At 44.4% G+C, this 19639-nt stretch overlaps 1 protein-coding gene and 1 long non-coding RNA gene across 2 annotated transcripts; both read right to left on the bottom strand.

Annotated features, from left to right (window-relative positions):
* Positions 1-9216: 9216 nt before the first annotated feature.
* On the bottom strand, positions 9217-9818 carry LOC118942888. Its single transcript, XR_005038535.1, has 2 exons — positions 9498-9818; positions 9217-9438 (listed from the first exon to the last, which is right to left on the bottom strand). It is a non-coding gene; the product is annotated as an uncharacterized LOC118942888 (long non-coding RNA).
* A 1465-nt stretch (positions 9819-11283) lies between these two features.
* LOC110499761 (pleckstrin homology-like domain family A member 1) lies at positions 11284-13755 on the bottom strand. The gene is made up of 2 exons (XM_021576825.2): positions 13072-13755; positions 11284-12343 (listed from the first exon to the last, which is right to left on the bottom strand). The coding sequence occupies exon 1, from the start codon at positions 13554-13556 to the stop codon at positions 13098-13100; it is 459 nt and encodes a 152-aa protein (XP_021432500.1). The 5' UTR covers positions 13557-13755; the 3' UTR covers positions 11284-12343; positions 13072-13097.
* Between the last annotated feature and the right edge of the window lie 5884 nt (positions 13756-19639).

Here is a 19639-nt window from a genome sequence, read left to right as displayed (position 1 = left end):
AGGCCTAAATACAGTGTGTGGGGGGGGGGGGCGGACATGTAACCATGTTGAAACTTTGAAACTCTGCCACATGGACAGGTAACTGTAGCAATGTGTGTTTGTGAGGCAGACTGACAATGACAACTAGAGAGAAACAAGGACAACTAGAGAGAAACAAGGACAACTAGAGAGAAACAAGGACAACTAGAGAAAAACAAGGACAACTAGAGCGAAACAAGGACAACTAGAGAGAAACAAGGACAACTAGAGAGAAACAAGGACAACTAGAGAGAAACAAGGACAACTAGAGAGAAACAAGGACAACTAGAGAGAAACAAGGACAACTAGAGAGAAACAAGGACAACTAGAAAGAAACAAGGACAACTAGAGAGAAACAAGGACAACTAGAAAGAAACAAGGACAACTAGAAAGAAACAAGGACAACTAGAGAGAAACAAGGACAACTAGAAATAAACAAGGACAACTAGAGAGAAACAAGGACAACTGGAAAGAAACAAGGACAACTAGAGAGAAACAAGGACAACTAGAGAGAAACAAGGACAACTAGAGAGATACAAGGACAACTAGAAAGAAACAAGGACAACTAGAAAGAAACAAGGACAACTAGAGAGAAACAAGGACAACTATAGAGAGAAACACAAACCCTTGTGTGTGAACAAGTAAACAAAAGCTCATTTTTGTTTTCATTTATTTTGACAATATAGTCAATTTTGACATTGCAGCTGTCCTTTCCAAGGGGAAATTGCTCAGTTCTGCCTTCAGGACAAGACAACCTGCATTCACGCTAGGCTAGCTACTAGCATCCCCGCTGGGCTAGCTACGATCAACATTATCTCCCACCCTATCACATACAGAGCTATATCAAACATGGCTAGCGCCGCTAACCTTCTGTGCTGAGCCTCTGTTTATGACAAGCCTTCTGTGCTGTGCCTCCGTTTATGACAAGCCTTCATTGTTCCCAAATGAGAGTTTATCAGATGACCGACAAAAAAGCCACATGACTCCTGTTGGTTTCTGGTTTCTCTGAAACGGGCTTTGAGTGTGTCAATGTTTCTTACTGTTACCGACTTAGCACGCCAAATAACATTAGTACTCTACTTCCTCCTGATGGTATGCCTTAGCAACAATCGCTTTTAAGTCCCAGAACTAACCAATATCCACCCATAAATAAAACAGTAATAACCCTTCCTGGTATTTTTCATGAATGAAGCAGACAACAACAAAGCAAGAGGGACCAGAAAGCCTTGCCTCAGGCTGTCCTCTGTCCACTAAGTGTTTACCCTGAATACAGGACACAATGTCATTGGGAGGGACGTATTACTCATTCCGCTATCATACACTCATAATGTATCTGTATACACTGACAAACCACAGAATTACTGTTGCATCCGCTCCTGTGCTGAGTCATAGCAGCCTAATGTTTATTGACTGTTCATTCAAATTCCTGTCCTGTGGCTCAAAAGTTGTAACACTGATTAGGGTCGATTATCTTGGGGGTCTGCAAAAGGAGAAAGCAATGATGCAGGAAAAGCAGGGCAGATTTAGCAGCAATGGGGTAGGATTACTTCCCAGCAAAAACAGTATCTGGTATTGTTCAAGGTCGAAGTTCATATATTGTCGCCGAATGTTATGAACCGTAGTTACTAATCACAATACATGCACTGACTGTACTGGAGGTTGGTTTCGTGGTCAACACAGCCAAGCTAAACCACAGGAGGTTGGTGGCACCTTATTAAGGAGGATGGGCTCGTGGTAATGGCTGGAGCGGAATCGGTGGAATGGCGTCAAATACATAAAACATGGTTTCCAAGGGTTTGATGCCATTCCATTCGCTTTGTTCCAGACATTATTATGAGCCCTCCTCCCCTCAGCAGCCTCCTGTGGGCTTCACATGCCCAAAGGCGGGGTTCGAATCCCCTATGTGCCAGTTTACAACTGTCTCCCCTACCTGACCACCTGTCCTCATTTCTGATCTATCTAATAAAACCAAAAATACATTTGCATACTGATAGATAGGGTTGCAAAATTCTGGTAAATTCCCCAACATTTCCAGGTTTTCCAGAAATCCTGGTTGGAGGATTTCCTTCTTATTTCCTCAAGGACAGGTCCTTTTTCTCTCACAACCAGAAGCTGAGAGATGTGGAGGTGTATTTCCCAAGATGTTTAGGCCTACAGAGATGGGAGAGTCAATCATCTGAGAATCTGTTGATGTGGAGAACCAGTCAAGCCAGGCCTGACTGCTGTCCGCACTGTCAGTAGCAACACTATGAGTTATAGCAGCTATCTCTGTCATGAGAATTGTCAATCCCAATGACAATAACTGACAATCAATAGCTCTGACCAATCCCCGAGGTTTGTAAGACCATGGGTTTAATAATAATTAGTCAAAGACTCAGCTTATGCAAAAAGATAGTACAGTTTATTCATGAGAACGTTCTGAAGTTCATTATACAAAGACATCCATTTTATAGCTGCGCAAATACTTCCACACAAACAGTAGAAATCATACCACAGGGAACCTTCTGTCTGTCTATGATGTTGATGATGTATTTCCTTCATACCAAAAGACGGAACTATGAAGCATTGAGGTGCAAAACACACGAGAGGTTTTTTGAAAGGCAGTCGTGAATAAACAATCTAATTCATGCAGTTCCTGCTTCCACCACAGACACAATTTTTCCCGCAAAGTGCACAAATTTCCATATACACGCACGCCATTGAGAGGACACAGTCATTACTCGGTCAGTGGGTGTGCTTGATAGATGTGATTTTACCACATGAATTCACAGGTGCGCTGGATTACTCTGCCGCCCCTTGCAGGTTTTCAAGTGGTTTATTAAAGCCCTCCGAAGGCTTAAATGTCAAGGATAATTTAATTGGGTATACATCCAAAATTGCACCCTATTCCCTATGTAGTACACTACTTTTGACCCTATGGGCCCTGGTCAAAAGTAGTGCACTAATAATGCTAAATTCCTGTATTTTTTCAGTTGTGACACAACCTGGGTAAGTTTAGTGTCTTTAATTACAGTGTGACTCTCCCGGCTTTAGGATGGAACAACTATTTATAATTTAAGTTTTCAAATGTCAGCCGTGCCAAGTTATAGGGTTTGTCCCAAATGGCACCCTATTCCCTATGTAGTGCACTGCTTTTGAACAGGGCCCACTAGAGATTCTGGGTTCGAGTCCAGGCTCTGTCGCAGCCGGCCACAGCCGGGAGACCCGTGGGTGGCGTTTGGCCAGCAGGGATGTCCTTGTCCCATCACGCACTAGACACTTCAATGGCGGCACAGTGCATGCTGACATGGTGTACAGTGTTTCCTCCGACACATTGGTACAGCTGGCTTCCGGGCTAAGTGGGTATTGTGTCAAGAAGCAGTGCGGCTTGGTTGTGTTTCGGAGGACGCACAGCTCTCGACCTTCGCCTCTCCTGAGTCCGTATGGGAGTTGCAGCGATGAGACAAGACTGTAGCTACCAATTTGGATACCAAAAAATTGGGGGTAAAAAAAATACAATAAAAAATAAATAATAATCTAATAGCTAAATGATCCATAGTATGACCATCATAAAACAACTCCATATGTTAGCATAGTAAGCCCTCCCACAACAGCTTAGACCCCTAGAGGTTAAAGGAAAATCCCACCCCAAAACTATTATTCAATTGCTGACATAGTCCCAAAATGTGTTGCTTGTCAGCAATCAGGTTTTCAAGATATGTAACCTTCAAAATATAGAAATCCTCCCTGTATGATGCATTTAGCATCATATGATGCTTCGTTTTGCATCATATAACTCAAAATGCATCGTACAGGGATGATTTCTGTTTTTTGAAGGTTACATATCTTGAAAACCTGATTGCTGACAAGCAACACATTTTGGGACTATGTCAGCAATGGAATAATGAAACCAAAAGATTGTTTTTGGGGTGGAGTTTTCCTTTAACGGGGAACAGTCAGCAGTTTGAATCCAGAAGTGACACAATCTATATTCCACTGTGTTGTGAACCCTTCGAGTCCCTTTTTCCTTTAATGCAAATCGCAGCTAAAACGTTAGTTGCCAAAGCACTCAACACATCACTGCATCATTTCCATCACAATTTGCCTTTGTGTTTCTCATTTGCTTGTTTTTAACGGATATATGGATGACAGGACAAGATAATTACAGTGTAAGGACAGCAAAAGAGGAAGTGTTTGGTTCAAAGACAGGGACTACGTCCCAAATGGCACCCTATTCCTTACACAGCGCACTACTGTTCACTAGAGCCATATGGGCCCCGGTCAAAAGCAGCACACTTTATAGGGAATAGGGTGGCATTTGGGACACAAGCTGGATCAGAGATAGGTTTGTTGGAAGCGTACTCCCAGGTGCAGCACTGACCTTGTGAGGGAAGTGAGGAGGAGGCTAAGTTTACTTTGGCAGACGAACTGAGCCACCCTACCTCTGTAATCAGAAGCAGACAGAATCCGCCAACTGCCTCCGTGTGTGTGTGTGTGTGTGTGTGTGTGTGTGTGTGTGTGTGTGTGTGCACTTCTCCTGATAAACCCTTATTTGTCCCCGCTTTGCTGAATCACCACTTTCCTACTTGCTGACAACAATGGAAATTTGAGGAGGAAAAAATCAAACATTGTCAGGTTTTCCTACGCGACCGTGGCTGTTGGTCTCCACAACAGCCTGGAGAGAGCACACAAATATGCCGCCGCCACACATACAGTATATTTACACTATATATACACAAATGTATGTGGACACCTTTTCAAATTAGGGGATTTGGCTATTTCAGCCACACCGTTGCTGACAGGTGTATACAATCTCCATAGACAAACATTGACAGAAGAATGGCCTTACTGAAGAGCTCAGTGACTTTCAACGTGGCACCGTCATTGGATGCCACCTTTCCAACAAGTCAAGTCGTCAAATTTCTGCCCTGCTGGAGCTGCGCCGGTCAACTGTAAGTGTTGTTGTGAATTGGAAACGTCTCAATTGGAAACGGCTCAACCGCAAAGTGGTAGGCCACACAAGTTCACAGAACGAGACCACCGAGTTATGAAGGGCAGATCGAGTAAAAATTGTCTGTCCTCAACTGCAACATTCACTACCGAATTCCAAAATGCCTCTAGATGCAACGTCAGCACAATAACTGTTCTTCGGGAGAAGGAATAATGGTCTGGGGCTGTTTTTCATGGTTCGGGCTAGGCCCCTTAGTTCCAGTGAAGGGAAATCTTAACGCTACAGTATTCAATGGCATTCAAGACGATTCTGTGCTTCCAACTTTGTGGCAACAGTTTGGGGAAGGCCCTCTCCTCTTTCAGCAGGACAATGCCCCCGTGCACAAAGCGAGGTGCATACAGAACTGGTTTGTTGAGATCGGAGTGGAAGAACAAGACTGGCCTGCACAGAGCCCTGACCTTAACCCCATGGAACACCTTTTGGAGGAATTGGACTGTGGACTGTGAGTCAGGCCTAATCGCCCAACATCAGTACATTCAGGGGGACCAACTCCGTATTAATGCCCACAATTTTGGAATGAGATGTTCGACAAGCAGATGTCCACATATTTTGGTCACGTAGTGTATATATGTTTGCACATAACATTTGATGTTTTGTTTGGCTATGGTTTGTATCACTGGTGATACTGGCACTGTTGAGTGCAGAACATGGGGGAATACAGTATTCTGTACATCACTGTGTTTATCACCATGCATCTTACATTCTAAAGAGCTCACAGGATGGAAATGAGAGAGATGTGCAGCCCCACATCAACCACATTAGGATCTCATCTCCCATGACCTACAACATAACCTGAGCCATCTTCATTGCAGAAGGATAATAAGCTGACGAGTAGAAATTCTACTATATCCTCTTGGCTCTTTGTCTCTTATCCTGTGGAGTTTCATGGAGTTGTCAGGGCAGCGGTGTGTAGTCAAGGTGACATTCCTGCCCCATAGAGATAGATAGAGGACTTTTTTAGTGCCCAAAATCCTGTTTTAGACGCAATAAAAGGGACAGATACAACGATGCGATGTCTATCTAAGTCTATGTCCTGCTCCTATCGCAGGCGTCCTGCCCTAATCAGTGAAAAGAGGCAACAGCTGAGCTGATTGACCTCCAGTGTTGCTGCTGCTGGGTGGTCTGGGAACAGGTGCCGGGTGGGTGGGGTGGGGGGGCGGGGTGACACAGGGTCAAAAGAACTCAGTTCACCCCAACATTCCTCAGGAATCCTGGGTCATGTTCATCTGGGCACATGACGGAAAAATATTTTAAAACATTTTGCAACAAATTAAAATGAGTGTTCCTTATTGGACAAGTCCAAGTAGTCCCTCACTGTTTCAGTCCTTTCTTCTGTTTGGTGACTAATAAACACAACCCTGCCTTGAGGTGGCAGAGGAGAAACATTGGCTTTTTTTAAACAAGCTTTTACTCACCCTGTTAGTTAACCCATGACATGAGATGAAGGACCAATCAATCAAATGTATATATATGGGGCAAAAAAGTATTTAGTCAGCCACCAATTGTGCAAGTTCTCCCACTTAAAAGATGAGAGAAGCCTGTAATTTTCATCATAGGTACACTTCAACTATGACAGACAAAATGAGAAAAAAAATTCCAGAAAATCACATTGTAGGATTTTTTATGAATTTATTTGCAAATTATGGTGGAAAATAAGTATTTGGTCAATAACAAAAGTTTATCTCAATACTTTGTTATATACCCTTTGTTGGCAATGACAGAGGTCAAACGTTTTCTGTAAGTCTTCACAAGGTTTTCACACACTGTTGCTGGTATTTTGGCCCATTCCTCCATGCAGATCTCCTCTAGAGCAGTGATGTTTTGGGGATGTTGCTGGGCAACACGGACTTTCAACTCCCTCCAAAGATTTTCTATGGGGTTGAGATCTGGAGACTGGCTAGGCCACTCCAGGGCCTTGAAATGCTTCTTACGAAGTCACTCCTTCGTTGCCCGGGCGGTGTGTTTGGGATCATTGTCATGCTGAAAGACCCAGCCATGTTTCATCTTCAATGTCCTTGCTGATGGAAGGAGGTTTTCACTCAAAATCTCACGATACATGGCCCCATTCATTCTTTCCTTTACACGGATCAGTCGTCCTGGTCTCTTTGCAGAAAAACAGCCCCAAAGCATGATGTTTCCACCCCCATGCTTCACAGTGGGTATGGTGTTCTTTGGATGCAACTCAGCATTCTTTGTCCTCCAAACACGACAAGTTGAGTTTTTACCCAAAAATTATATATTGGTTTCATCTGACCATATGACATTCTCCCAATCTTCTTCTGGATCATCCAAATGCTCTCTAGCAAACTTCAGACGGGCCTGGACATGTACTGGCTTAAGCAGGGGGACACGTCTGGCACTGCAGGATTTGAGTCCCTGGCGGCGTAGTGTGTTACTGATGGTAGGCTTTGTGACCAAAGTCCCAGCTTTCTGCAGGTCATTCACTAGGTCCCCCCGTGTGGTTCTGGGATTTTTGCTCACCGTTCTTGTGATAATTTTGACCCCACGGGGTGAGATCTTGCGTGGAGCCCCAGATCGAGGAAGATTATCAGTGGTCTTGTATGTCTTCCATTTCCTAATAATTGCTCCCACAGTTGATTTCTTCAAACCAAGCTGCTTACCTATTTCAGATTCAGTCTTCCCAGCCTGGTGCAGGTCTACAATTTTGTTTCTGGTGTCCTTTGACAGCTCTTTGGTCTTGGCCATAGTGGAGTTTGGAGTGTGACTGTTTGAGGTTGTGGACAGGTGTCTTTTATACTGATAACAAGTTCAAACAGGTGCCATTAATACAGGTAATGAGTGGAGGACAGAGGAGCCTCTTAAAGAAGAAGTTACAGGTCTGTGAGAGACAGAAATCTTGCTTGTTTGTAGGTGACAAAATACTTATTTTCCACCATAATTTGCAAATAAATTCATTAAAAATCCTACAATGTGATTTTCTGGATATTTTCAAATTTTCAAATTTTGTCTGTCATAGTTGAAGTGTACCTATGATGAAAATGACAGGCCTCTCTCTTCTTTTTAAGTGGGAGAACGTGCACAATTGGTGTATATATATATATATATATATATAAATAAATAAAAGACCCAGAGGCACAGTGGCTAGGAACAACTCCCTCAAGGAAGAAATATTCATGGGAGCATGATCATTGCAGCCCACTGATCAATGGCTAATTGTAATTAATTGGCTGAAACTTTCCATCACCTGCATGACACAGAGTCAACTGTGTCAGAATGATTAGTTAACATTCAGGTCAATCTTCCATATAGGATGCAGTAGTTGTAGTAAAACTCACCTATATCCTCCTTTGGTCTCACCTTATTGTCCAATAGTTACTTTCTATCATTACAGCTCTATAGCACTAAGGCACCTGGAATTTGTAAAGAAATTCAAGACACGTATACAATAATGCACATTACCCATCTGTACAACAATGCACATTACCCATCTGTACATCAATGCACATTACCCATCTGTACAATAATGCACATTACCCATCTGTACAATAATGCACATTACCCATCTGTACAATAATGCACATTACCCATCTGTAGAATAATGCACATTACCCATCTGTAGAATAATGCACATGACCCATCTGTACATTAATGCACATTACCCATCTGTAGAATAATGCACATGACCCATCTGTACATTAATGCACATTACCCATCTGTACAATAATGCACATGACCCATCTGTACAATAATGCACATGACCCATCTGTACAATAATACACAGCTTGAAGACTCACTACCTCTCTCACCACTGTAAGTGGCTCTGGATAAGAGCGTCTGCTAAATGACTGGAGTAAATGTCATGTATTGATTACTGTACATATGGTATAATGGTATGTTAATGATAAATAATAGTGTAGCAACCAGAATATGTCATCCTAAACTTCCTGCTAATATGTCATTTGAATTAGCTTCTCTCCATTATATAACTGTGAGAGTTCCTGTATGGTTGAAATTCGCTTAGCAAAGTCCTTTCCTGTTTCAACACCTGTATCACCATCCACACAAAGAGAAAAGATAACGAACAAAACCCCTGAAGGTGATCTATCCCTCAGCCTCTCTAGCCACAGAGAGAGAGAGATAAAGAGAGAGAGATAAAGAGAGTTGCTAATCTACAGTATCTACCTTCCTTCCACCTACGCAGAGCATTGCAAAGAGCAGGGAGAAAACAAAGTCATGAACAATCTGGGTTCCATTCACTAGACTGATGAGCAGGTGTACTGTCATAATGAGCACAAGGAAATTCACAGGACAGAAATTCTACATTGTATTTTTTAGATCCACATTGGGTTTTTAGGGAATCTTGAGAAGGCTAGATTTACACTGCCAATAAGTAAATATAAAATGAGACAATATGTGTTTAATCAGTGCAAAAATGAGGAGAGCTCTTTAAAAAAACAGTTGGCAATAACCTACATTATCCTTACTAAGAACTAAGTACTGAGTGTACTGAAAACATCACTGCAATAACCTACATTATCCTTACTAAGAACTAAGTACTGAGTGTACTGAAAACATCACTGCAATAACCTACATTATCCTTATTAAGAACTAAGTACTGAGTGTACAGAAAACATCACTGCAGCTCATATGACAATCAATATTTATCTAGGCGCCAATCTTTGTTGGGAGTCATGTGAATGACATTCCAGACCTAACAAACCAATTAAAGTGAGGAAGAAGAGTGGGAGAGGGCAGAAGGGCTGGGGGAGGGGCTGTGTGAGAGGGGCTGGAGCTGGGTGAGAGGGGCTGGAGCTGGGTGAGAGGGGAGAAGGGCTGGGGGGGAGGGGCTGGAGCTGGGTGAGAGGGGCTGGAGCTGGGTGAGAGGGGCTGGAGCTGGGTGAGAGGGGCTAGAGCTGGGTGAGAGGGGAGAAGGGCTGGGGGGAGGGGCTGGAGCTGGGTGAGAGGGGCTGGAGATGGGTGAGAGGGGAGAAGGGCTGGGGGGGAGGGGCTGGAGCTGGGTGAGAGGGGCTGGAGCTGGGTGAGAGGGGAGAAGGGATGGGGGGAGGGACTGGGTGAGAGGGGCTGGAGCTGGGTGAGAGGGGAGAAGGGCTGGGGGGAGGGGCTGGGTGAGAGGGGCTGGAGCTGGGTGAGAGGGGCTGGAGCTGGGTGAGAGGGGCTGGAAATGGGTGAGAGGGGAGAAGGGCTGGGGGGGAGGGGCTGGGTGAGAGGGGCTGGGGCTGGGTGGGAAGGGCAAAGGGCTTGGGGTGGGTGGATGGGGCTGGAGCTGGGTGGGAAGAGGAGCTGTGTAAGATGAAGTTGCCCCTTAACGCTGATCTTGGGTCAGTTTGGCATTTTCTCCACCAATGCTTGCGGTTAGGATTGGGGAGGCGAAGCTGATCCTAGATCTGTACCTAGATTAAACTTCACCTCTGAGCCAGAGGTAGGTGAGCCAAGTAGACAAGCAGAGCTTGGAGTCAGCCAACTGTTTGTTGCTACCCAGACTTTTTAATTTTACCCAAGCTGCCCGAGTAGGGTGGTATAGAGGGGAACTGTGGAATCCCAACCAAGTGCAGTGAGAGACCAAGAGCGGCCCATCGACACTCTCTTGTCTGTCAACATGACTTTATCATCGGTGAACTCCAGCACCTGGCCCAGCCAACGGCCACAGTGCTCAGGTGGTGTCAGCACACCATCAGAGGACGCCTGTCACAACTGGAGGCCTCCAGGGTGGATGGTGGTTGTCTTACACAGTGTCCCAGCCTAGCACCTCCTTCATGGCTTGATGTGGCTTTGAGCAGTCAAGAGGGCATGCACAAGTGCCGAGTGGTGCAGTTATAGAGTCGTCTCCCTTTTTGGCAGCCCCCCCCCGCCAACATGTCATGCGGATGAGTAGAAATGGCACTGTCATCCACATTTTTCACCCCCTGTAGTATAAATGAGTTAGCTTAATCGAGAGAGGCAGGGAGACACGTGTGTTGTCGCGCCACGGATGGCAGTTTGTCTCAGTCTGAAGGCTGACGGTGAAATATTATTCTCAGAACAGCAACAGCTTCTAGATTTAGCCCAGGAAATAGGGGTGAGAAGTTCACTGGCTGTTGAAGGGTTGAGACAGGCAACACTACACACAGCTATTGAACACACATCTGCTGGTGATTTAAACGGCACATTTTCACCCCGCAAGCTGTTTCTATGCGCTACAGAGCAGGAAATCACACGAGGTGCTGTTCATTTGAAATGGAATGTATATTTCAGAAGTATGAAAATAGCTCTCACATCAAAATAAAACCCCAACTGAATAACAGTAACTTAAAAAAAAAAAAAAGGACCCATGTGTTAACGTGAGGACAACCCTGACACACCAGGGGTGGTGTGAGGGGGCAACTCAACAGTCAGTCTCAGCATAGCTTCCTCAGGAAAGATGGTGATGAATTTTTAGCCTAATGACTTGCTCTTGGCAAAACTGGTTGAAAATAAGTCCTTTTGGACACTTTTGCCATTGAAAGGAAATGTTCAACCAGTTTTGCTCACTAGGATACCTTTCTATCAGTTCCCACTGAAAAGAACTCCCAAAAGAATATGCAGCGTTGGCACATGTTGCTTCCTAAAGTCAAACCATATTCCATAGTTGTAATGCAAAAGGGTGCCAATATCTGGCACGAGGATAATCACAAAACGTGAGATTTATGGAGAAATCAAACAAATAAAAGATTTGTCAACATTTCCTTCATCATTGAAGCATCCTGCCATTTTTACAGTCAACTACACTTGGGAGGAAAATGCAACTATACCGTATAAGTCTTTGGTTCAATAAAAGAATGAGGATGTGTATCATGGCCACAGATTTACAATAGGATGTGCTACTCACACCTCTAGAAATAGTAGAAGGGAAAGGAAGGGACTCTGGTACATCCTTAAAGGTGTAACACAATCAACCATCCCACCAGGATCACAACGATACTGAGGCTTATGTCCAATCATAACAAAACATTAGACTGTCCTACGGAATCTCCAAGCATAGCTTTCAGTTTCAACTCCAGCAACAACCACACTGTACATTAGTCAATGACACTGTTAAGATAAAAACATATATACACAATCTAATAAATAAGAAGGGGGTGGCAGAGAATCGCCCGTTAGAATACAGCTGTTTTCACTCGTGCTGTAGCAGAGGCCTAAGCTTTGTCCATCAGTGTCCATCTGTCTCAAATAAAGAGTCTCTAATGAAAAATAGGACTGAGAAAAGACTGCTGCTGTTGTCGGGACCGAACAACAGTTAAATTATGAGATGTTTTCTGCGGGGTGTGACGCTCCTTTTGTGAGGCCGGGCAGATGCAGCAGGAGTCCATCGATCCCTCCTCTGAATGTCCAATTAACCTGCGGATACAATAAATTAGACCATCTCAGAGGTGGCAGTGCATGACACGAGGAGAAGAGGAACCTCTGTAGGCTACACCTGAACATAAATAGCGTGGCTTTCTTGAGCTGCGTTTAAACACGCAGCCCTATTCTGATCTTTTGCCCAATTAATGGGAAAAGATGAGAATTGGTCTGCCTGTGTAATCGCAGCCTAAATGGCTCCAAAGAATGTTTAGAAGACAGTGACAGCACTGACAGTGTTTGAACCCTTACTCTAAAATTAATATAATATTAAACCATTTCATTAAATATTAGTTATTTTTAGGCACAATTAAGTGCCGATGGTAACTGTACCATAATATGCCTACCAATAATAATAAATTGTAGCCTAATAATAGTGAATAATAAAACATTAAAACGTAATTAGGCAAAAAGTAAAGACCTATAATATTTGCATTGGCAAATGTAGTGTATTTTTTATGTAAGAGACTGTAATTGAGGAGGCTACAAGCATCTGGAACAATGCATGCTTATTTAACAGCATCAAAGCCTCCCCTGCCGACATCGCCGCGCGTAAACCCATATTTATGGGGTAGGTGAGCCTCATATCCTGAGCCTTGTGTCAAATATCAAACGTTGCCGGGGAATGTATATCCAAGCAATTTCCCCGCAGAGGATTTCCACTCCTAAGCGGCTAAGTAGTAATTAGTAATCAAGCCTGCTAAGACCTCTCTCGGATGTCTTACCGCACGTCGAATGTCCGAGGCGCAGGTCACGCAACGTTTGGAGAGCTCCGAATAATTTTCTGTCCTGGGAGCTGAACAACGAGGAGCTGCTGTTTCTGTCTGGTAGACTTCACCGCCAGGATGGCCTGCCTGTTTTTGTATTGCACCATCTGCAAAGTTATCTCGGCGTTCCAGCCCTCGTCCTGTGGACACCTGAAATCGATCTCCTTGCCCTCCGACATGACCACGGTGAAGTAGATGTATTTCCCTTTCCTCTCGACGCAGTCCACAGTTTTCATGTTGGAGAAGTGCAGCTCCTTGACTTTGCCAGTGTCTCCGCCGCCGTGGTGGTTGTAATGGTGCGGGTGGTCGTGCTGCTTCGGCGGGTGAAGCAGAACCCCGTCCTCCGTGAGGACGCAGTGCTTCTTCTTCCACAGCTGCAGCAAACCGTCGCTTCGCTTCTCCAGAAGCCCCTCTTTCAGCACCTTGCCGCCGTTCTCCAGCATCTTGAGAAAACGCCCCAATTTTCTCAGCAAATGCAAACACTTCTTCTTCTCCTTGCCCGTAGAGGTAAAGGCATCGGATGCTGAAATGGTCACTGCAGTGAGTGGGTTACTATGTGCTGTGGAACTCGTGGATGTGTGTGCAGGGTATTTGATACTAGTCCGTCGGCAGCGGTCGCTGGTGTGACTGATACGCACAGTTTGATTGGGGTTTCTCGAGCTTGTGGACCGCCCCCTGAGTGACATCCAGCGGAAAGAGGACTCGTGTGTCAGAGGGCCTCTCCAGCACAGTGCAGCGAGGATCAATGATATATTGATAGTATTTTGGAAATCAAATGGGCCTATACAATTGAACTAAGAACTCAAGGCGAGTGAGTTTCTTGAGTCAAGTAGACAATGCCTTCAGAAAGTTCTCAGCCCTTGACTTATTCCACATTTTGTGTTACAGCCTGAATTCAAAATGGATGAAATTTATATTTTTCCCTCACCCATCTCCACACAACACCCCATATTGACAAAGTGAAAACATGTTTTTAGAAATTTTAGCAAATGTATTGATACATTTATTAATAATGAAATACAGAAATATTGCATTTGCATAAGTATTCACACCCCTGAGTCAATACTTTGTAATTCAGAAGCACCTTTGGCAGCGATTCCAGATTTCAGTTGTCTTGGGTATGTCTGTACCAGCTTGCACATCTGGATTTGGGGATTTTCTCCCATTCTTCCTTGCAGATTTTCACAAACTCTTAAACTAGACAGCAATCTTCAAGTCTTTCCACAGATTTTCAACGGGATACAAGTCTGGGCCACTCAAGGACTTTCACATTCCTGTTCTGAAGCCGTTACTTTGGCTGCATGATTGGGGTCACTGTCCTGTTGGAAAGTAAATATTTGCCACAGTCTAAGGTGGTTTCAAGCAGGTTCTCATCAATGATTTGCCTGAATTTGGCTCCATTCATTGTTCCCTCTATCCTTACCAGTCTCCCAGGCCCTGCCACTGAAAAGCATCCCCATAACATGATGCTGCCACCACCATGCTTCACAGTAGGGATGGTGTTAGAAGGGTGATGAGCTGTGTCTGGTTTTCTATAGACATAGTGGTTTGCATTAGGCCAAAGAGTTTCATTTTTGTCTCATCTGACCACAATCTTTTGCCTTACTATCTCAGTCTTTCACATGCCTTTCTGCAAACTCCAGGCATGCTGTCATGTGCCTTTTTCTCAGGAGTGGCTTCCATCTGGCCACTCTCCCAAAAAGCACAGATTGGTGAAGTGCTGTAGAGACTGTTGTCCTTCTGGCAGGTTCTCCCATCTCAGATAAGGAACTCTGTCAGAGTGGTCATTGGGTTTTTGGTCACCTCCCTGACCAAGGTCCTTCTTGCCCGGTTGCTCAGTTTGGTCGGGCGGCCAGCTCTAGACAGTTCCATATTTTTTCAATTTCCTAATTATGGAGACCACTTTCCTCTTGGAAACATTCAACACTCTAGAAATTGTTTTATACTCTTCCCCAGATATATTCCTCATCACAATTCCATCTCAGAGATCTACAGACAGATCATTGGACAGCATGGTATAGTTTCTGCTCTGATGCACTGTCAACTGTGGGACCTTATATAGACAGGTGTGTTTCAGGTTTCTTTCTAAATCATGTCCAAACTATTTAATTGACCACAGGTGAACTCCAAGTTATAGTGACATTTCAAGGATGATCAAAGGAAATCGGATGCATCTGAGCTCAATTTAATGTCAGAGCAAAGAAGCGTGAATACTTATGTAAATTCAATATTTCTGTATTTCATTTTCAATACATTTGCAAAAATTTCTACAAACATGTTTTCACTTTGTCATTATGGGATATTGTGTAGATGGGTGAGAGAAACTATTTAATCCACTTTTAATTCAGGCTAACAGGACATGTGGAATAAGCCAAGTGGTATGAATACTTTCTGAAGGCAGGAAGTAGCATAATGTATTTGTGACATGTTTCATACAACCTGTAGAATGCTTGGCTCTCATCTCTCCACGAGAAAACAATCTGTAGAACGCTTGGCTCTCATCTCTCCACGAGAAAACAATCTGAAGAACGCTTGGCTCTCATCTATCTACGAGAATACAATCTGAAGAACGCTTGGCTCTCATCTCTCCACGAGAAAACAATATGTAGAACGCTTGGCTCTCATCTATCTACGAGAATACAATCTGAAGAACGCTTGGCTCTCACCTATCCACGAGAAAACAATCTGTAGAACGCTTGGCTCTCACCTCTCCACGAGAATACAATCTGAAGAACGCTTGGCTCTCACCTCTCCACGAGAAAACAATATGTAGAACGCTTGGCTCTCACCTCTCCACGAGAAAACAATCTGTAGAACGCTTGGCTCTCACCTATCTACGAGAAAACAATCTGTAGAACGCTTGGCTCTCACCTCTCCACGAGAAAACAATCTGTAGAACGCTTGGCTCTCACCGATCTACGAGAAAACAATCTGTAGAACGCTTGGCTCTCACCGATCTACGAGAAAACAATCTGTAGAACGCTTGGCTCTCACCTATCTACGAGAAAACAATCTGTAGAACGCTTGGCTCTCACCTATCCACGAGAAAACAATCTGTAGAACGCTTGGCTCTCACCTCTCCACGAGAAAACAATCTGTAGAACGCTTGGCTCTCACCTCTCCACGAGAAAACAATCTGTAGAACGCTTGGCTCTCATCTCTCCACGAGAAAACAATCTGTAGAACGCTTGGCTCTCACCTCTCCACGAGAAAACAATCTGAAGAACGCTTGGCTCTCACCGATCTACGAGAAAACAATCTGTAGAACGCTTGGCTCTCACCTCTCCACGAGAAAACAATCTGAAGAACGCTTGGCTCTCACCTCTCCACGAGAAAACAATCTGAAGAACGCTTGGCTCTCACCGATCTACGAGAAAACAATCTGTAGAACGCTTGGCTCTCACCGATCTACGAGAAAACAATCTGTAGAACGCTTGGCTCTCACCTTTCCACGAGAAAACAATCTGTAGAACGCTTGGCTCTCATCTCTCCACGAGAAAACAATCTGAAGAACGCTTGGCTCTCACCGATCTACGAGAAAACAATCTGTAGAACGCTTGGCTCTCACCTTTCCACGAGAAAACAATCTGAAGAACGCTTGGCTCTCACCTCTCCACGAGAAAACAATCTGTAGAACGCTTGGCTCTCACCGATCTACGAGAAAACAATCTGTAGAACGCTTGGCTCTCACCTCTCCACGAGAATACAATCTGTAGAACGCTTGGCTCTCACCTATCTACGAGAAAACAATCTGAAGAACGCTTGGCTCTCACCTCTCCACGAGAATACAATCTGTAGAACGCTTGGCTCTCACCGATCTACGAGAAAACAATCTGTAGAACGCTTGGCTCTCACCTCTCCACGAGAATACAATCTGTAGAACGCTTGGCTCTCACCTATCTACGAGAAAACAATCTGTAGAACGCTTGGCTCTCACCTCTCCACGAGAAAACAATCTGTAGAACGCTTGGCTCTCACCTCTCCACGAGAAAACAATCTGTAGAACGCTTGGCTCTCATCTCTCCACGAGAAAACAATCTGTAGAACGCTTGGCTCTCACCTCTCCACGAGAAAACAATCTGAAGAACGCTTGGCTCTCACCGATCTACGAGAAAACAATCTGTAGAACGCTTGGCTCTCACCTCTCCACGAGAAAACAATCTGAAGAACGCTTGGCTCTCACCTCTCCACGAGAAAACAATCTGTAGAACGCTTGGCTCTCATCTCTCCACGAGAAAACAATCTGTAGAACGCTTGGCTCTCACCTATCCACGAGAAAACAATCTGTAGAACGCTTGGCTCTCACCTCTCCACGAGAAAACAATCTGTAGAACGCTTGGCTCTCACCTCTCCACGAGAAAACAATCTGTAGAACGCTTGGCTCTCACCTTTCCACGAGAAAACAATATGTAGAACGCTTGGCTCTCACCTATCCACGAGAAAACAATCTGTAGAACGCTTGGCTCTCACCTCTCCACGAGAAAACAATCTGTAGAACGCTTGGCTCTCACCTTTCCACGAGAAAACAATATGTAGAACGCTTGGCTCTCACCTCTCTACGAGAAAACAATCTGTAGAACGCTTGGCTCTCACCTCTCCACGAGAAAACAATCTGTAGAACGCTTGGCTCTCACCTCTCCACGAGAAAACAATCTGTAGAACGCTTGGCTCTCACCTCTCCACGAGAAAACAATCTGAAGAACGCTTGGCTCTCACCTATCTACGAGAATACAATAAATGGGCACTTCCGTTGAGCTGTCATCTGGCCCTTCATTTCAGGGGTGAGACCGTAGATACTGTGTATGTATATGTGCTGAACAAAAATATAAACACAAAATCTAGTGTTGGTCCCATGTTTCATGAGCTGAAATAAAATAACCCAGAAATGTTCCATACTCACAAAAAGCTGATTTCTCTCAAATGTTGTGAACAAATTTGTTTACATCCCTGCTAATGAACATTTCTCCTTTGCCAAGAAAATAAATCCACCTGACAGGTGTAGCATATCAAGAAGCTGATTAAACGGCATGATCAGCACCTTGTGCTGGGGCAATAAAAGGCCACCAAAATGTGCAGTTCTGTCACACAGCCACAGATGCCTCAAGTTGAGGGAGCGTGCAATTGTCATGCTGACTGCATGAATGTCCAACAGAGCTGTTGCCAGAGAACTGAATGTCCATTTCTCTACCATAAGCCGCCTCCGTCGTTTTACAGAATTTGGCAGTATATCCAACTGGCCTCACAGACGTTGTGTAACCACATCAGCCCAGGACCTGCACATCCGGCTTCTTCACCTGCAGGATCGTCTGAGGGAAAGGGGTGCTGAGGAGTATTTATGTCTGTAATAAATCCCCTTTGTGGGGGAAAACTCATTCAGATTGTCTCACCAGTGGGTGGTCCAATACCCCCAGGCCCACCCATGGCTGCACCACTGCCCAGTCATGTGAGATCCATAGATTAGGGCCTAATGACTATTTCAATTTACTGATTTCCTATGAACTCAGTAAAATTGTTGCTTTTATATTTTTGTTCAATATACAGAGTATATGAAACATTAACACCTGCTCTTTCCATGACAGACTGACCAGATAAGAGCTATGATCCCTTATTGTCACTTAAATCAGTGTAGATTAAGGGGAGGACACGGGTAAAAAGATTGAGACATTGTGTGAATGTGTAAGACATTTAACTGCCTTTCAGCGGGCTATGGTAGTAGGTGCACTAGTTTGAGTGTCAACTGCAACGCTGCTGGGTTCTTCACTCAGTTTCCAGTGTGTACCAACGGTCGACTTTTAATAGATTCAATAGAGAACTTGTAAGCATCAGTCCACACTACACCTACTGTAGTCTGTACATATGACAAATGAACTGGTCATCTCAATGAGCTACACAAATGTCAGAGCTCAGTGTTTACATATCAAGCAGCTCATGTTGAAGAGACACTGCAGAGACAAGGAACAAACGCAAAACACGTTTAACCAATTTATTCATGAATATACATACAGTTATTGAGTACATTTAGTATTTGTAGCATAGCATTTAGCTTTGACAACAGCTGCTCAAGGAGTCAGACAGAATCCAGTCGTCCCTAGAACAGTCCAGACGTAATCTCCTGACTGCAGCAGTACTCCCTAGAGCTCCACTAGCGGCAGCAGCGAGGGCGCCACCACCCAACATACACCGACATGACTGTTTCCACTAAAGGAAAAGGTGGGTGGGCTTAAGCTACTTCCTTTTATTTCCATTCCCTGACTAAGTATTGCTCTTACATGCTTCAGTGTGACCTGCTGGGTGGGGTTGGCTACAGAGGGCGGTCAACAGACAGGACTTCTACCAGAACTCATTGCCACCTTTCCTTCACAGTGATAAATTAGCCGTATGCTCAGGGACCAGACAGGCACGAGCTTAACCTCGAGAGTTACAAGGCTCAAAAGCCACAACCACATGCCAACATAAGCCTGAATTTGGTCGTTTTCGTCCTCGGAAGGGAACCCGTTGCGAACCTATTGCTATCAGAGTACACAAG

Source organism: Oncorhynchus mykiss, chromosome 21 (genome assembly GCF_013265735.2).
Source record: "Oncorhynchus mykiss isolate Arlee chromosome 21, USDA_OmykA_1.1, whole genome shotgun sequence".
Classification (NCBI taxonomy): Eukaryota; Metazoa; Chordata; class Actinopteri; order Salmoniformes; family Salmonidae; genus Oncorhynchus; species Oncorhynchus mykiss.
The sequence above is the reverse complement of the archived record's forward strand: the minus strand, read 5'-3'. Positions and strand labels throughout refer to the sequence as shown.